We start from the raw sequence: 17,908 nt of genomic DNA, 5'->3' as shown, positions 1-17,908 counted from the left end.
TATTGGTATGCCATTCATTAAAATGACGACATGAAAATGCTGAGTACGTCAATACTAACTGATCGAGTTTCCAATAAGTGGAAGGCAGGCCTGATTTCAAAAGACATCATGTGATGGTACTTGCTGGATCAGCATTGAGAAAGGCAAATTACAATGCAGAAACGTGTCTGCTGTTGAAGTTACAATAAATGGACTGCAAAACCCATGAGTGCTCTGAGTTGTTTCCTTTTGGGAACTTTGGTTGATTATATATATATATATATATATATATATATATATATATATATATATATATATATATATATATATGTGTGTGTATGTGTGTGTGTGCTCTGGGGTCCCTGCACGTAGGCAGGAATATTCAGTGCTTATGAGTATTGATGAGGCTCCACTGGAAGAGAACTCCCTTTTACATCATACTCAGTCTCGCTTCCGATCATTTCATGAAATAGAGGTTGCATTTAATACGGTCAAAATGAGCTCTTTATGAGCTTGTACCAAGGCAGAGTGGCAGTCTGGCACCTTTGACACTACCATCTGTCACTCCGCTATGATAGGCAGGCCGGGTACAGCTGGAGTGAGAGGGATTGTCTTGGACTGGCTCTTATCTTTTTAAAAACGGGCAGAGCCAATCAGTCCTGCCTTCCTTCAGATTCTTGCCTAAATCCTTACACTGTGGGGTTTCACAAAGGTTATTGCTGCGTCCCATGCATTTCAATCTTTATGTGACTTCTCGAACTAGGTTGATCTAGGCTATTTAGCTGTCCTATATGTGATGCAGAGATGGCAGACAAATTATTCTTAGGCTGGAAGACATGACAGTGCTTGAATCTATTTTCTACAACGTTTACAGACAGAGGTTCATTGGATGGCATTAAACTGCCAAAAATGTAATTTGGATAAAAAATAAATTTTAATCTTGAGGGTCCCCCCCCTCTGCTGGACCTCAAACTGGTCACCGGTCATAACAGGTAAGTGCGCTACGCTTAGTAGGTGTTGTTAGAAATCTGGGGTGTTTTTTTATGAGAACTTATGCTTTCTCCCTCACATTGATAAAGTCTCTTACCTACATAGCAAACATTTTGTGCTATGTTAGTTCTCTCTTCCTTGGACTTCCGTTTTATGCACTGCACTTCTTCAATTGGTGGAGAATTGGGCAGCTTGACTGTTCTTCAGACTCGCTCACCAAGTTCCTTTCTCTGAATACTTATGAGCCCTTCAATGGCTCTAAGTGGGAAAAAGTATCACTTTCAAGAACCCCTCTTTCAGATTTAAAACACTTCATGATAATGTCCCTCAATTTCTAAAGCATCTTTGCTGTTTGTACACGCAATATGAACTTTACGTTCCTCATCAGCATGCCCCCTTCCAATTCCAAAAACAAAGAAAGTCTGCCAAAGAGGCAGATCCTTTTCCTACCAATGTAGCAACTCCACAGAACCTTCTTATGAATCTGAGAGACCAAACTAACCTGGTGAGCTTCAGCAAACATCTTAGATCATGGTTGCTCATACAATCAGGATACTTTGTTCCCATAATGAGAAGGATAGTTCAGTTTCCCTCACATCACTGGTGCACCTGCAGGTAATTGCATATTCTACAAATATAATGTGATGAATAAATAAATAAACAAATAAACAGGCAAGATGGAATCACACAGGCAGGTGCTTTGCAGGGTGCCCACTTTGGGGTGATGTACTGCAGGATGGGCTGCTTTCCCAACACAGTAAGCAAAGTCTCTATTTTTTTTATGAATGAGGCAAGGCATTTACGTCCAGTTGCGCATGGTGTAACCAATTAGACAGCAGAATAGATCAGCAAGCGACACAAGCAGGGTGTTAGTTTTTAATTTGCATTGTCTGCAAATTAAGCAAATACTTTAACAATATGTTATGTTATGTGTATCTGTAAAGCGCACTATTACCTGTGAGGGTATCCTAGCACTTAGTAGGTGTGTGTGCCTAGCCCTAAATATGGTAGTGTAGTTAACTGAAAAGTCAGGTCTTCAAGAATAGAGGAGGAGGCTCTGATGAGGAGAGGGAGATTGTTCCACGTTTTAGGAATGATGTAAGAGAACGCTTATCCTCCTGATCTGGTTCTGTGCATGCTTGCGATATTGGTGAGTAGAAGGCCTGCGGAGTGGAGGTGTCTGGATAGTTGGTGGAAGGAGATGAGACTGTTCAGATAGGTGAGACCTGAATTGTGGAGTTCCCTGAAAGCATGTGTGAGGAATTTGAACTGACCATGTTTGAGTATTGGAAGGCAGTTTAGTTCCCTGAGGCGTGGTGTAATGTTCAGTGTGGGAGGGTGAGGATATGTCTGTCTGCCAAGTTCTACATGGTCTGTAGTCTTCTAGTTAGTTGTTTGGTGATCCCAGTGTAGAGGGAGTGCACATAGACCAAATTGCTCAAGAGTAGGGCGTGAATGACTGTTTTTCATGTGGTACTTGGGGGTCATTTGAAGATCTTCCTCAGCATCTTCAGGGTGTGGAAGCATGATGCAGTGACTGCACTGATTTGTGCAGTCATGTCCAGTTTGCTATTGATAATTATTCAAAGATTCTTGGTGTGGGGTCAGGGTGTAGGTGTCGGTCCGAGTTTAGCCGGCCACTATTTGAAATCCCATGGTGAGGTATTTTTGCCGAAGAGCACTGTTTCTGTCTTGTCCCTTTGAGCTTGAGACAGTTTGCATCCATCGAGTTAGCAGCTTCGGTCATGCTGGCGGTGAACCTATTTCTTGTGTTGGAGTCTTGTCCGAGAAGGAGACTATGAGTTGTGTGTCATCTGCATAGGAGACCATGTTGATGTGTGTGTGTGTGTGTGTGTGTGTGCGCAGATGACACTGGCCAGAGGGATCATGGACTTTATTGTAAAGTGTGGGGTGGAGAGTTGAACCATGAAGGACACCGCAGATGTATTTACAGGTTTCTGAGGATCAACGTGCCAGGTTGACAGCTTATATTCTCACTGTTAAGAATGAGCAGATCTAGTGGAGAGCGGGTCCTTGGAAGCTAATCGTGTGCATGCACCAGATGAGGATGGAGTATGAGAACGTGTCAAATGCTGCTGACAGGTCCAGGAGAATGAGAGCTGCAGTGTCTGTCTCCTCTGTCAAGGATCATCTGAATAACAGCTGTGTCTGGCCTGAATCCAGACTGCATGGCATTGAGGAGCTGGTGGTTGCTGAGGTGGTCTGTGAGGCATCGGTTGATTAGTTTCTCTTAGACCTTAGCCAAGGTTGGAAGGAGGGAGATGGGTCTGTAGCTGGAAAGTGTGGCTGGGTAGCCGGATGGTTTCTTGAGCATGGGCTTCACAGTGACATGTTTCTAGGTGTCTGGGAATCATACTTTGAGGGTGTCTCATTCATAAAAACATTAAAATCATGCTAAACATCCAAACACATAGGCCCTCATTATCACGACCGCCACGGTGGTGGTTTCACTGACATCAGGCTGGTGGTGAAGAATACCACATTATGAGTGTGGTGGGTTGGCCTCTGCCAACCCGCCACATCCCCGTCTGTACCACCAGGGCGGTTGGACCCCCGGGCCGGAGATGAGCATCTCCGACCTGGTGGTCCAATGAAGGCCACCGGCGGTATTATGACCCTGCTTTCCACCAGGGTTTCAGTGGCGGTAGCACTGCCACGAAAACCCTGGCGGAAAGGCTACCAATTATAGGGAATTTCTCCCCCACCCTTCCCCCAGCAAGCACAATACCCCCACACCCCCTCCATACCAGAAACTCCCCCACCCTCCCTTCTGGTACAGTGCCCCCCCACCTCACGCATACACGCACACATACACCCACATGCACCCCGCATGCACTCATTCACCAACAGTGACAAACATGCATTCACTCACATGCATCCATCCACGCACCCACTTCTACATCCATACATGCAATCACTTCAACATCCATACACGCATTCACTTTAACATCCATACATGCATTCGACCATGCATGCACACACCCATACACACACGCACACAAACACCCATACACGCACAAACATACACCCACTCACATATGCACACACAACACCCCCCACCCTCCCACCCCTTCCCCTGTTGGACACCCGACTTACCTTGTCTGGCGAGGAGGTCGTTCGGCAGGGAACAGGAGCTTCCATGGCCGGCAGCGCCCTGCCATCAGGACACCGCCAGGCCTTATTACAGGTCGTAATGCACCTGGTGGAGTCCTTTTGGCAGGGCCAGTGGTGGAACCGCCCATGCGCCTTCACCCGCCAGCACGACTACTGCAGGATTTCTGCCCAAAATGTGGCAGAAATCCTGCAGTGCTCAAAATATGGTGGGCAGGAGACCGCCAGCACTGGCGGTCTTCTGGAGCCTGCCGCTTTGGCAGTCTTTGAAAAAGATCGCCAAAGTCATAATGAGGGCCATAATCTTCAAATTGTTGTCTTACGCAATGTAATGCTTTATTCCTTGGCTTTCTTCCTCCCTGTGCCTTTTTAGGTAGAGCACAAAAGAGCTTTGTCCTATTGTAAGGATTGTGGGCTTTTAACCATGTCACGCCCATCAGTGCCACTCGTTTGTGGGCTTTCCTTAAAAAATCACTTGATGCCATTGGTAATTGCTTTACGTTAGTCCCGCCTTGAGGCTGTTTTTGTCACGCTTTACAGACTGGGCACGGGCAGAGCCCCAGGCCCCAATGGCTTCCCATGTGAATTTTTGAAGGCTTATGTGTCGCAATTGGGAAAACATCAGTGGAGGAAGGGCACCTGCCATCGGACTGGTGGCATGACGAAATTGTGGTGTTTCCGAAGCTGGGTCGCACACCAGAAGGCCCTTCCTGTTATCACTTGATTTCATTGCTAAATATTGAGGTCAAACTCCTGGAAAGGGAACTTGCAAATAGGCTACATCCCTATATCCCAGAGTTATTTCATCCGAACCAAGCTGGCTTTATGCCAGGTCAGGCAACACGCCATAATATATGGAGAGCCTCGAATGCAATGGCTCTGGCTGGTTGCCTTGAAAGCCCAGCAGACATTTTATCAGAAGACCTAGACAGAGCATTCGACTCAGTTGATTGGACATACTTATTTGCTCTATTACGTAGGCTGAAATCTGGACCCAGATTTATTTCAGTTGTTTGCTTATTCTATACAGATATTTCAGTATCCATTAGAATCACTGGGCCCACTTACCAGTCCTTTGAAATACAATGGGGTACATGCCAGGGGTGCCCTCTTCCACCTGTACTATTCACGCTGGTGATAGAGCCCTTGACTGAATGAGTCCAAAAAGATCCACTGGTTAGACGCTTTGAGTGTCAGATCCCAACATTACTGGGTCGCGTATACTTGAGATGTTACATATCTTTGGGGAAACTTCCGGCTTATTTATAAATTTGCTTAGTGCCATTCTACTTCTCAATGGATATGGGGGTCCCATGTCCGGCGGACCAGGCATTCGGGTGGAGGATAAGGGTTTTAAATACCTGGGAGTGTACTTGTCGATCGATGAAGATTGGTCCTGGAGCAAAACTGTTAAGCCGATGCTGAGCAAGACCCAGGAGGAGATCAAAACGTGGTCGCTTCTTCCCCTTTCCCTTATGGGAAGGTCCTCGATCGTTAAGATGTTTTCCCTACCTAGGATGTTATACAAACTTCAGAATTTTCCATTTGCCATCCCACACCGGTGGGTCCACCAATTCAATTCCATACTATTGAGATTTCTATGGGATGGAGGAATTCCTTGTATATCCTTGGCCACATGCTTCATATCTAAGTATGAGGGTGTTATAGCTGCCGCAGATCTATACTCGTATTATGTGGCTTCTCATTTGCTAGTCATTAATGAGTGGTGAAGTGCCCATCATAGCGACCCCGCATATGCCACTGAGAAATGGGCGATGAGGGAACCTTCCTACCTGGCTTATTAGACAGTAATTTAAAGCTCAATAACTTACCCCAGGTGACACAGGTAGTGGTTAGACTCTGGTGTGAGGCCCACAGCATATGGGAGAAAGATAATTTAATTTTAGATGACAATGACTGGGCAGAAGCAGTACGGTCGCCTCGCGAGGCAGCTATTTCCACTCGCTTACGCATGATACAATTGAAATATCGCCATAGAGCGAATTATACACGGCTGCCACTTTGGCGCACAGGGGTGATAGCCTCACCGCATTGTCTTCAATGCTAGGGGTTGGAGGGGACATTTATGCACACGGTGTGGGAGTGCCTCAAGTTGAAATCATTCTAGGAAGGGGTTATAGGATGTCTTAGTGCAGTCTTATCACTACATATACCACCTCACCCCAAATTAGTACTTCTGCATGTGATTGAGGGAGTCGGGGGGGAATAGATATTAGCAGGCATTGTTGCTGTTGGGCCTCACCATAGCAGAGCGAGACATAGCCAAAGCGTGGAAAACAGTGTTACCCCCTGTGATGAGTGTTAGGAAACGTGGCCTGAACCACTGAATGGATTTAGAGATCCCTATATATGAGGCACAGGGATGCCAGCACACACATTCTAAGATTTGGCAGAGATGGGCAGACTATAGGGGTATACTCTTGCCCCCGGTGCGGTCTCCTTTATAAGACATTGTTGTACTGAAAGTTGCTCTGCAGTAGCTATACCACATGTATGCATTCTAGCGAACCACTTTATATATAAGATATGAAAGTATGGTCTAGCTTCGCAAAGATGACCAGCAGGTGTGGTTTTCATGTGGTCAACAGGGACGTTAGTGATATCTGCAGAAAAGGCAGGCTGAGGATAAATTATTCGAAAAAGACACTGTCACACAATTCAGCAAAAGAGAGAGTAATAGGTATGTTCATGCGTAAATGATTTTGTATTTAGGCCCACCACTCTTAAGATCGAAGATGACTCATCTTAGACTGTTACAAATGTTCCTGTATCAAGGTCACTAAGTAGGTTGCAGTAGTGATTCACCTTCTTACCATACACATAGCTGCAGCCACTGTGCTAGCACTCAGCACACTGCCCAGAACTCTCTGCGTCATGGAGGCACTGACATCCACTGCTAGCAAGAAGCGCTTTCCAGTTGGTTCTATCACCTTTGAAAAGAGAAATCATAGACAGCAATTTACTCAGAATAGGAGGAAAATGTGCTGTATTCTTAAATCTTGAATTGAACAACGCGGATGAGCCACGACATGTGCTATGACAAATTATTTGCCTCCTCTCTTACACGATAACTTGCCTCACAGCAAACCTAGTTAGCCCATGTGTAGAATACTTACAACATGTTAAATATCGATGAATCACAACCTTGAAAAAGTAATTAACCTGTAAACAAATGAAATGCAGCAGCCTATCCACTACATGTTGTGACGTTTTTAGTTGGACCTGTGAGGTGAATGAGTTCAAGTCCTAGCCCCTGAGACATTCCTCTGAAACGAAGGCACAAGTGTATCTACATAACAGGGAAAGATTGTCAGTGAACTATGACAATGCCAAAAATGGAGAACTGTACTTAGGGGTATGTAACGTTTTCTTCTGCAGCATTAGGTTATTCATAAATACACAAGCAAATCCTCTCACATAAATCAGAGAATTACAGCTTACTGAAAGAGGCTCTGCAACTCTACCTGCCTCATTCTGTGTCCGAAAAATGCATTAGTGCTTTGTGAGGTGTAAAAAAATCGCCATGATAAAAAGCTAGTGTAACACCAGGAATACCGTGTGTCAACAGAATAACAAAGGGCACATGTTTTCTTCCTGCTTATGAGGATACCGCATCCACAAATGGAATCAAAATATCAGAACACGGGCAAAGTAACCACTTGGTTCAAAAAGAATTCTGATGGCATTGTGGTATAAACATAGGCTTGTCTTCGCAAGATCGCATAGAATCTAGGGCATGGTTAGTACTCGGGAGCTGTGGTGCCAGCGTGAGTAGTGCTGAGTTATTCTGCAAGATCTATTGCTGTCCCTATGTCAGTAGAATCAGGAGTACTCAGAGTTGCTGAAACTACTAAGTCCCAGTTCGGACTTTTAAGAACACCCTACAGAAGCTTTATGCTGGCCTGGTCACACAACTGTGTGCATGACCATGTAAAGGAAATTATTTGACTTCAACCTTGAGTGTCAACGTCTGCTGGAGACGCCTGAGCCTTTTTTTGGTTCTTTGCAATAGCAAAAAATCCAGCTGTGTGCTATGTCCAGGCTACTTGGGCCCCAGTATGTCAAAACTGCTTGAATTCACACGACATACATCATTCCCTAGGCTAAAGGTATCTAACAGGTCTTTTTACATTGTTTGCAAGTCTTAGGGGAGTATGAGGATGACATTCGATCTGCCAGGAATGCTGAGTGCTAGACACACTCCCATGAGTTCCAGAACATTTATGTGCAGAGACCTGTCTAAGGATGTCCATTTATCCTGTAGCTAAGTAATACGGGACGTTACTTACAGTTTTGGTTCGTGGAAATTCCAGCCAGCTCTGAGAATCTTGTGTTTATCCCACTAGCCTGGTTCCTGAAAAGGTGATATCAATATGACCTGATCTTTGAAATTCCTGCCATTTCATTAGCAGCTTACAATAAGGACTCAAGGCTATACAGGGCTACATCCCTCGCAAGAGTGATCTGCATTTATGCACTGAGAAATTGACTCTATGTGGAACACCTTCGTTATTAGAACCCAAAACAGATGGACATCCTCTCACCATGTGAGACCTGGTGTACCTCATATGTCACCCCAAGAGAAACATGTCTAGGCTGCACACTTTTCTCACCAATGCATATATCTGTATTGTTTCTTGACATTTTTATTTTTTATTTTCATAAAAACAACACAGGTTTAACAATCACCTCAAGGGCATCATACAAAACATTCATATAACTATTTCATTAACAAATACAGCTCTTTTATTTGTTCCATTAATACACCAATGATACTGGGCTGTTACGTTTTAATATCTTTATGTGAGGGTTTATATTCTCAATGCTTCCCACTAGGGGCCCGATGTTCGACCATTACAGATTGTGACTCACAATTTGCATTTTTTTTAGAGTCGCAAATTGAGACTCGCAATCTGTAATGTACAACAATATCTGAGACACTGTTAAGGATTCAGAAATGGGTCGCAAAGGACCTGCTTTATTAATATTTGGGAATGGCCACTCACAGGGGTCGTTGCTTGCTGGCGTCAGCAGACTATCATGTCTGTGACTGCTTTTTCAATAAAGCAGCTTTTTAAAAAAAAATGCAGCCTGTTTTCCTTAAAGGAAAACGGGATGCATTTAAAAAATAAAAATGAAAAGTTTACTTTAAATTTTTTCAGAGTAGGCAGTGCTACCATTCACAAAGGGGAAGGAGTCCCGTGGGGACACTTTCCCATTTGCAAATGGGTTAGCACCAATTTGAAATTGGTGTTAACTGCGATTGTTTTGCGACCGCATTCACAGTCACAAAACAATCATACATGGGCCTTGGAGTCACAATTAGGGAGGGATGACTTTGGAATGCCCCTTCTTAATTGTGAGTCGGTAACAAGGATACCGACTCGCAAAATAGGAATGATATATTCTACAAGGCCAATTTGAGGTCGCAAATGGCTAAATTTGCCTTTTGCGACCACAAAATTGCTTTGTACATCTGGAACTAGGTGCATGTCTCTGGTTCTACATTGCTGGACTGTACAGAAGTGCCAATGTCTTGCCAGTCCCTCTAATTCCCCCAAGGTTTCTCGCAGCATACCACCTTACACTGCTAGATCCTCTGCCACTTCATCATCATGTCTCGCCACTTTTAGATGTAGTTCTACAACCAGCTGTCTGATAGCCGTTTTCCTGTTGGACTTATGGTCTTCATAGATTAAGGGGATCAATCTATTCCCCTACCCCAGATTCAATATGGCCGCTAGTATCTGCGTCAGCTATGGGACCAGCAGAAAGACGATCCAGACCTCCTTTGCAGTTCATGCTTTTTTTCATACTGTAGCAGTTGACTGGGCCAACATCAAAGGTATCCTGCACCTCTTGGAATGTGATTAAGTGTTCTCCTGGGTAAAGGCCTCCAAGTATCTATAACCCCACTGCCTCCAAGTATATAAGAGTGTCATCCACATATAAGGAGAGTATATGCTCTGTGTCACCCACCGAAATTCCCTATGTATGGAACACTTTTCTAAGTTATTTCAGTAGACGTTCCATTGCAAGGGCAAAGAGCAATGGTGAGTGGGAACTACTTTGTTTGGTGGACTGTCACCACCTTCCATTTCTCAGAAATCCTCTCTCAACTTTTGACCCTTGCTACCAGTCTGGTGTATCGCAACTGGATCCAGTTCATTATTTGTGGACCAAACCCCTCGTCGTCAGGTCGGACCAAATCAGCGTGTCAAATGTGTTTTTTTTAGGTCCAGCCTGCCACTCCATACTGCTGATGATCTGTATTTGTCTACTGAATTACATGTGTGCGACTACAAATATTTATGGAAATATTTAGTCGGAGGACAAACCCACATTGGTCTTCAAATACCAGAACAGTCTCCATCCTCTGGAGCCTGTTAACTAATATTTTACATAGAATCCTAGTATCAGTGTTCATCACCAAACAATTATGTGCCTGAATGTATGACTCTTGGGCTGTTTTCAGCAACTTCCATAATCCTCAACACATTGTCTCCATGTTTTTATATCCAAGACATAGCACAGCTAATTGACGGTCTTTAGGCGTCTGCGACTGGAGCAAATGGGGAAACAGATATAAAGGTGTACCTAAGCAGTGAAAGGGGAACTGTCACTTCACAACAGGCAACTCTCTTTTGGAGCACACAAGGCACTGCACTCACTGGCAGTTAACACATTAGTACCATTTGCTGACCTCTACAGAGAACAGGTTATATTGTTCTTTTCGAGAAGGGAGGGTAGGTTGCGAATTCAATGAAGATGTCAATGATTAAGTCCTGGTATTACAAGAAACTTGGTCTTCTTAATTACGTTGATCTTGGTATTGAGCTTCCTGAGAAACAAAAGCGATAGTAAGCTTATCCCCAAAAGGGAAGAGGGGACTTCCAACAGGAGGTTCTTGGGTTGTCGTTCACAGGTTTCCAGCATCAAAAATAACTGAGGCTCCGCTATTAGATGCCTAGAGGCACCCCACAATTAAACCGAGGGGGGGGGTATTACAGATTTGGTGGGGCAGGCGTCAATCAATTTATAGGTGGGGTTCCACGCTGCTAAACTATTTAAAAAACACTCAGTGTCTTTTTTTTTCAAAAGTCAAAAGACCTCCAAAGCCAGAAGTTGTGTCCAATATGAGCTTGACGAGGTAGGATACATTTGAATTTGCTCTGCCGGGAACTGGATGGCTGTATTTCTACAGGATGCTTCACCCAAGGTGGAACTTTCACTCTGACTATTTGTTGGAACTTATTTTGAGCTCAAAATCCTTCAGAATGGCAAGCATGACTCCACAAATCTGGATACCTTGTGGCTGGGTTCCAGAGGAGACTTACATCTTGCAGCAAAAAACTCTGAGCAGGACAAACCAGGAAATCTTGGTTGCAAGAAGCGAACCCAGGCCGGCCATTCTGGCATGTTTCCCCAGTTCTCTGGGAGTCAAAAAAAAGGCCAACTTCATAGAAATCCAAATACATTCTTCCTCATTGCTCCTACAGTTTCAAGCTTTCTTGAAAATTTCATAGAGTACCAAGACATAGATAGCAGTGGCAGGCATCTCCACCATTTTTTTCAGCAAGTGTCTCAGCCACACTCAAGTACCACTGGGCTGTTGTTTCTTCTTCCCAGATGCCCCTGTATTTTCCTGTGGACCTTCAGGACACCAGCATAACTAGCCCCTGAGAATGTCTCTCCTCTACGAAAATTCAAGAGGATGCATACTTTCCATAGTCTGTTCACAGTAGATAGTGGTATGCTTTCTGCAGTCTCTTTTGGTGGTCTTGAGGTTCAAGAAGCATTCTGATTTCCAGGTTATGGACATTATTCTTTATAATTTTTAGGTTGCTGAGCTGTCTGGTTTGCTAAAGATATCTTGGGGACTTTCAGAAAGCTGACCTAGGAATGCATTCTGCCCGTTGCTTGCCATTGGTGTTGTGGTCTGCAACTTTCATTTCCTGGCTTTATTTGTTTTAGGCACTCCAGCATGAATTTGTATCTTCCCTTGCCAAAACCGTATTTTCCTTCACAAACTCACTTTCTGTTAATAGGCCTTAAAATCTTGTTCTTATCTTGTCACATTTGCTGTGCATTTAAAGACCGGAGTCAAATGTCAGGTGCTGTCTTCCATGGAGAAAGCTGTTTAATTTGCTTTTGGGTGACTTCAAAGTGAGAGTATTTACAGGAAAGAGTAATGAAGACTGATCTCCCCATGGAGTAGGGGTGTCACAGTTCTTCTAATGGCTTTCCTGTTAGATAAGAACATATGGTCCTGGACAATTCACTTTTATCCGTCATCTAGCTGTCTTCCACATGTCTGTTAGTCATCCCAGGGCGCTTCTAAGCTACTTAGATATGTTAGCATTAACTATCAGGTACTTCCAATCCTGCCCCCCACCCCCCTTCTTGTGAGAAAGTATAGGAATACCCTGGATCGGAAGGTCCCTCTTTCATGAAGCTCTGAATAGTGATTGTATTGTGATAAAATAAAGGTCTTCCCGTGTGTTTCATGTTGTTTTTATTTCTTCAAGTTTTGTTTCGGCATAGTGGTGGCTGTGGGAGGGGTTTAAAGCCCTTTTCTGGGTTTTTTCTGGGGGATATTAGGGATACAGCTTTTTCTTTGTTCAACTAGTCTTAGAACAGCAGTACGTTTCATAGTGCTTTCTTTACATTTTTAGCACCTTTCTGATAGATTGTCTTGCTTGCCACTGAACTCCTCATTGGCAGCTTGACTCATATCTTACTGCACCTGCAGCTACATTAAACTACTGAATGTAACTCTATTGATACATGTATTTTGACTGTAAACATTGCCCGCCTGGGCTCATGAGTCCCAGCATGCAAAGCAGCGCGAGTTAAAGCGCAAGTCCAGGCTGAAGGTGTCCCAGAACATTTTTACAAATGTCGGTTTGTTGTTTTCGATCTGATCCTGACTGGAGCAGGGAAAACTCCTTTGTTAAGAATGCAGGTTGTCTAGAACAATTGGGACGTGTGTGTTCACCTTGATGGACTGTGTTTTTAATTGGGAGGGTGTGTGTGTGTGTTTTGCGGAGGGGGGGGGTGAGCTTGCGGGCTTGGGTGGTGTTGAACTACATATTCCAGCTTTGCTGTCCATTCGCTTAAGGTGGCAGTATTTCATTACATTTTAAAGGACAAAGACGTGAAATACAGTTCATCCAATCTGCACATCGGCATAATAAAATGAATGATAATTGCAGTATTTTAAGAAATACATTCAAATGTAGAATAACGATAATACAAAAAGCATTTAAAATAAAACATTTTCAAGCAAAGTAAACGGGAGAAACATATTTATTTGTGATATTTTGAAGCGCACTGAAATGTTGCAAGTTATTTGCTGCTAGAAAGATGTGATGGAGCATGGGGGCTCCATCACATGGCTTTGTTTAAGGAGTCCCCTCTTCTTTGCACCTCCATCTTCTTGGGTGTTTTGCACGTGAGCCATCCAGTAATTTACGTTGTCAGGTGCTGTGTACCTGCACTTGCTTAATTTGAAACCGAGAGCACTGGTGCTTGTGGGCATGGCTTCAGTGGGGTAGGAGTGGCCACTTCTTTATGGGAGGGTACCACCACTTCTCCACACATAGGAGAGTACCATCAATTCTCCACACAGTTGCATTGCTTGCAATGGTTGGGGTACCACCAATTCTCCACCGTGACACAGTTGTAGTGCTTGTAATGGGAGAGTACCACCAGTTCTTTGCCACACAGTTGCAGTGCTTGTAAAGGGAGGGCACCACCACTTCTTCTCGCAGTTATTGCAATGGGAGGGCACCACCATGTTTCTGTGCAGATGCAGTACTTATAATGGGAGGGCCCCACCACTCCTCCTATGCATAGGGCACCACTACTTCTCCGCACAATTGCAGTGCTTGGGAACCACCGCTTCTCCGCACAGTTGCAATGCTTGTAATGGGAAAGTCAGAGCACTTCCCATCATGGTTGTGATACTTGTAATAGTAAGTAGCAAGTAACCTTTTCAGTTTCCAGCACTGCTGACATAGCTGGAAAGGTGTTCAGAGACTGTGCTGCGCCCAAGTGCGTCATTTCTGACTTTTACTGTGGGGTGTTGTAGAATTGGGCCCCTTGTTTTTACCGAAAAAATAAACAAGATTAGATCTAGTGGGTGAGAAAAACCAGCAACGGAGATGTGACTGGAATGTTGTTATAGCAGTTCAGCACGTGGATGTAAATGTCAATTCTGCAGCTGGTTGCAGAGGGATCCTTTTATTCCCAGCCAGGGACATAACAGAGCTCTGAAGCGGAACATTACCTTCTTGAGATCTTCTATATAAGTTCGTCCTCCGTATGATAGGTTTCGTCTCTGGCAAATCATAAAAGCCTACTTCTCTCTGAGGCAGGCTGAAGCTCCTGTTGTTACTGAAATAGTAACAGCTGTCTCTTGAAGTGAGGGACACTGCTGTTACTGAGATGCAGAGGTAAGGATGCAATCAAGTAGCAGAGCCTTACATAAAGCATTGGGTAGAGCTGTTTTTTTAGGTCGAGGGCAAGCCCTTTGACCTTTTGTAAGAATTGTGGGCTTTTAACCATGCCCACCTCACGTTCATCACTTTCATTCGTTCGCAGGCTTGCCTTTCAAAAATCCCTTGATGTCATTGGTAAATGCTTTATGTTTGTCCCGCCTTGCAGACTGAGCGTGTTACATGGATTACACGATTGCTGATATATTTCCGCGTGTGCAAACTACTTTTTCCTTTTGTCCATGCTCCGTGGCTGCCATGGCGCTCACAGTGCTCAGAGCGCGAACTCGATCAGAGGTATTGGAGTGCCGCTCTCATTGTTTACACTGTTACCCAATAAGAGTCATTTAATTTTTGCTTGGTAGTACTGTATGCATCTGTGAGCAAATTAAAGTTAGGAGCTTCACAGATGGGGTCCTCAGATGAGGAGAAGGGTTCCCCATGGGTCAGTTCAGTGGCCCCAGAGAGTATAGACAGAGAAGCCTCAATGAGTTCAGATAGGCGTAGAACTGAAAAGTGCCCCTGCAGTAGTGGCCCACTGTCCATGTTCTATCGCCTGCAGCAGGGAAGTCCATCAGAGTGTTGATTGGCCTATTCTGGCTGTAGGCTGGAAGGGGGATATGTTGGAAAAGGCCCTTCTGCAGGGTCACCCCCAAACTTTTTGCCTTCCTCCTTCTCTTTTTCTGACCTCATTTTTGCTGGCTTTAGGACTCTGCACACTTTACCACTGCTAATCAGTGCTAAAATGCATATGCTCTCTCCTTAAAACATGGTGACATTGGCTCATACCCAATTGGCTTATTTAATTTACTTATAAGTCCTTAGTCAAGTGCACTACATGTGCCCAGGACCTGTACATTAAATGCTACTAGTGGGCTGCAGCACTGGTTGTGCCACCCACATAAGTAGCCCCCTAACATGCCCAGGCCTGCCATTGCAAGGCCTGCGTGTGCAGTTTCACTGCCACTTCGACCTGGCATTTAAAAGTACTTGCCAAGCCTTAAACTCTCCTTTTTCTACATATAAGTCACCCCTAAGGTAGGCCCTAGGTAGCCCATAGGGCAGGGTGCTATGTAGGTAAAAGGCAGGACATGAACATGTGTGTTCTATATGTCCTGGTAGTATAAAACTCCTACATTTGTTTTACACTGCTGTGAGGCCTGCTCCTTTCATAGGATAGCATTAGGGCTACCCTCATATACTGTTTGAGTGGTAGATCCTGATCTGAAAGGGGTAGTCAGGTCATATTTAGGCCCATATTTATACTTTCTTAGCGCTGCATTTGTGCCGCTTTTTGACGTAAAAGCAGCGCAAACTTACAAAATACAATTGTATTTTGTAAATTTGCGCCGCTTTTGTGTAAAAAAGCAGTGCAAATGCGTAGCTAAAAAAGTATAAATATGGGCCTTAGTATGGCCAGAATGGTGATACAAAATCCTCCTTAATGGTGAAGTTGGATTTTATATTACTATTTTAGAAACGCTACTTTTAGAAAGTGAACATTTCGCAACACTTAAATCCTTTTGTGCCTTCCAATCCACATCTGGCAAGTTTTAGTTGACAGCTCCCTTGTGCATTCACTCAGACAACCCCAAACACAGGATACTCAGCCTCACGTGCATATATCTGCATTTTGAACAGGTCTTCGTGGGCTGGGAGGGTGGAGGGCCTGACACTTACATGTCAAAAGACAGTAGCCTGCCCTCACACAAAGGACTACTACACCCCCTACAGGGACCCTGGCAGACGGGATGGAACTGAAAGGGGACCTTGTGCACTTCTAAGCCACTCTTTGAAGTCTCCTCCACTTAAAAGGCACATTTGGGTAGTTAAGCAGGGTCTCTGACCCAACCAACTTAGACACTTCTGAGGTAGGCACTCTACCTTATAAACACTTCCTAGAGAAAAGAAGCTGAACCAGAACTTGCAACCTGCTAAGAAGAACTGTCTGGCTGCCTAAAGGACTCACCTGAAGGAGTGCTGTCTTGCTGTTTCCCTGCTGCCTTGCTGCTTTCTGGCTGTGCTGAGAACTGCTCTCCAAGGGCTTGGATAGAGCTTGCCTCCTGTTCCCTGAAGTCTCAGGACCAAAAAGACTTCATCTTTGCAAGAAGAACTCCTTGTGTGGTGAAAATCAATGCATAGCCTGCCAGAAACGACGCACAGCCTGCAGCGCAGTGAAAAATTCACCGCACGCCGAACCGGAACGACAGAGCCCGACTTTGCAACGAGGAGATCAACGCAGCACCAGCGTAGCGACCGGAAATCCAACGCACTGCCCACTGGATCGACGCACAGCCAATCCGGAACTACGAAGCCCGACTTCCAGAGAGGAATCAACGCAGCGCATGCTGTGCGGTAGAAATGTCCACGCAACTCCCACCAGATCGATGCAGCCCCTGTGACTTAGTCCTGTCAGCGCCAGAATTCAACGCATCGTCCCGGGGGCGTCCGAAAACCCCGCAACCCGAAGAGGATCCAAGACCGAGTGCCGGAAATCAACGCAAAGCCTTTTCTGCGTGAAAAATAAACAATGCATCGCCGTGTGCGGCCCGAGAAATTGACACACACCTCCCTGTTTTCCACGCATCTCCTCCTCTGCGGTTCTTTGTGGAGATTTTGAACGCAAACCAGGTACTTTGTGCTTGCAAGATACATTTATTGCTTTTAAGAGACTAAAGACACTTTATATAATTTTTACAGTGATATCTCAACATATACTTATTGCATCTTAATCGTTTTGACCTGCATTTTACAAGATATTTTTCTAAACACTGTGTGGTGTATGTTTTTGGTGTTCTACTGTATTAGTGCATGATTTATTGCACAAATACTTTACACACTGCCTTCTAAGTTAAGCCTGACTGCTCAGTGCCAAGCTACCAGAAGGTGGGCACAGGATAATTTGGATTGTGTGTGACTTCCCCTGACTAGAGTGAGGGTCCTTGCTTGGACAGGGGATAACCTGACTGCCAACCAAAGACCCAATTTCTAACATTGGTGACAGCGGTGGGATTCAAACCCACTTTTATTCATATGATCTGTAGGTTACCGGATTACCTTCTCGGATAATGCATGCTAAATATTTATGAATTTGTTTTGTATTAGCGCTTCCAGGCACATCAGAAAGCATTTTCTTTCCAGGTCCTGAGGTGTGTTGAAAGCACCGTTGCCCATTATGCCCGGGCAAGCTGTAGGCGGTTGTCACTGTGTCCAGTGTGTGAAATGAGGTCTCTGTGGAGTCAGAAGCAGGGGGTAGGGAGCGTGGACAAAACAAAGGGTCACCAGGA

The 17,908-nt window shown here is 44.6% G+C and overlaps 1 protein-coding gene across 5 annotated transcripts in view; it reads right to left on the bottom strand.

Moving 5' to 3' along the window:
• The window catches only part of RO60 (Ro60, Y RNA binding protein), a 556,402-nt gene that overhangs the window by 154,674 nt on the left and 383,820 nt on the right, over positions 1-17,908 (bottom strand). For all 5 annotated transcript variants that reach the window (XM_069231624.1, XM_069231627.1, XM_069231623.1 and 2 more), the window contains one exon: positions 6,936-7,052. In XM_069231624.1, coding sequence (XP_069087725.1) covers positions 6,936-7,052 — 117 coding nt within the window. The remainder of the gene's footprint in view (positions 1-6,935; positions 7,053-17,908) is intronic.

The sequence above is a fragment of the Pleurodeles waltl genome, chromosome 4_2 (genome assembly GCF_031143425.1).
Source record: "Pleurodeles waltl isolate 20211129_DDA chromosome 4_2, aPleWal1.hap1.20221129, whole genome shotgun sequence".
NCBI classification, from domain to species: Eukaryota; Metazoa; Chordata; class Amphibia; order Caudata; family Salamandridae; genus Pleurodeles; species Pleurodeles waltl.
The sequence above is the reverse complement of the archived record's forward strand: the minus strand, read 5'-3'. Positions and strand labels throughout refer to the sequence as shown.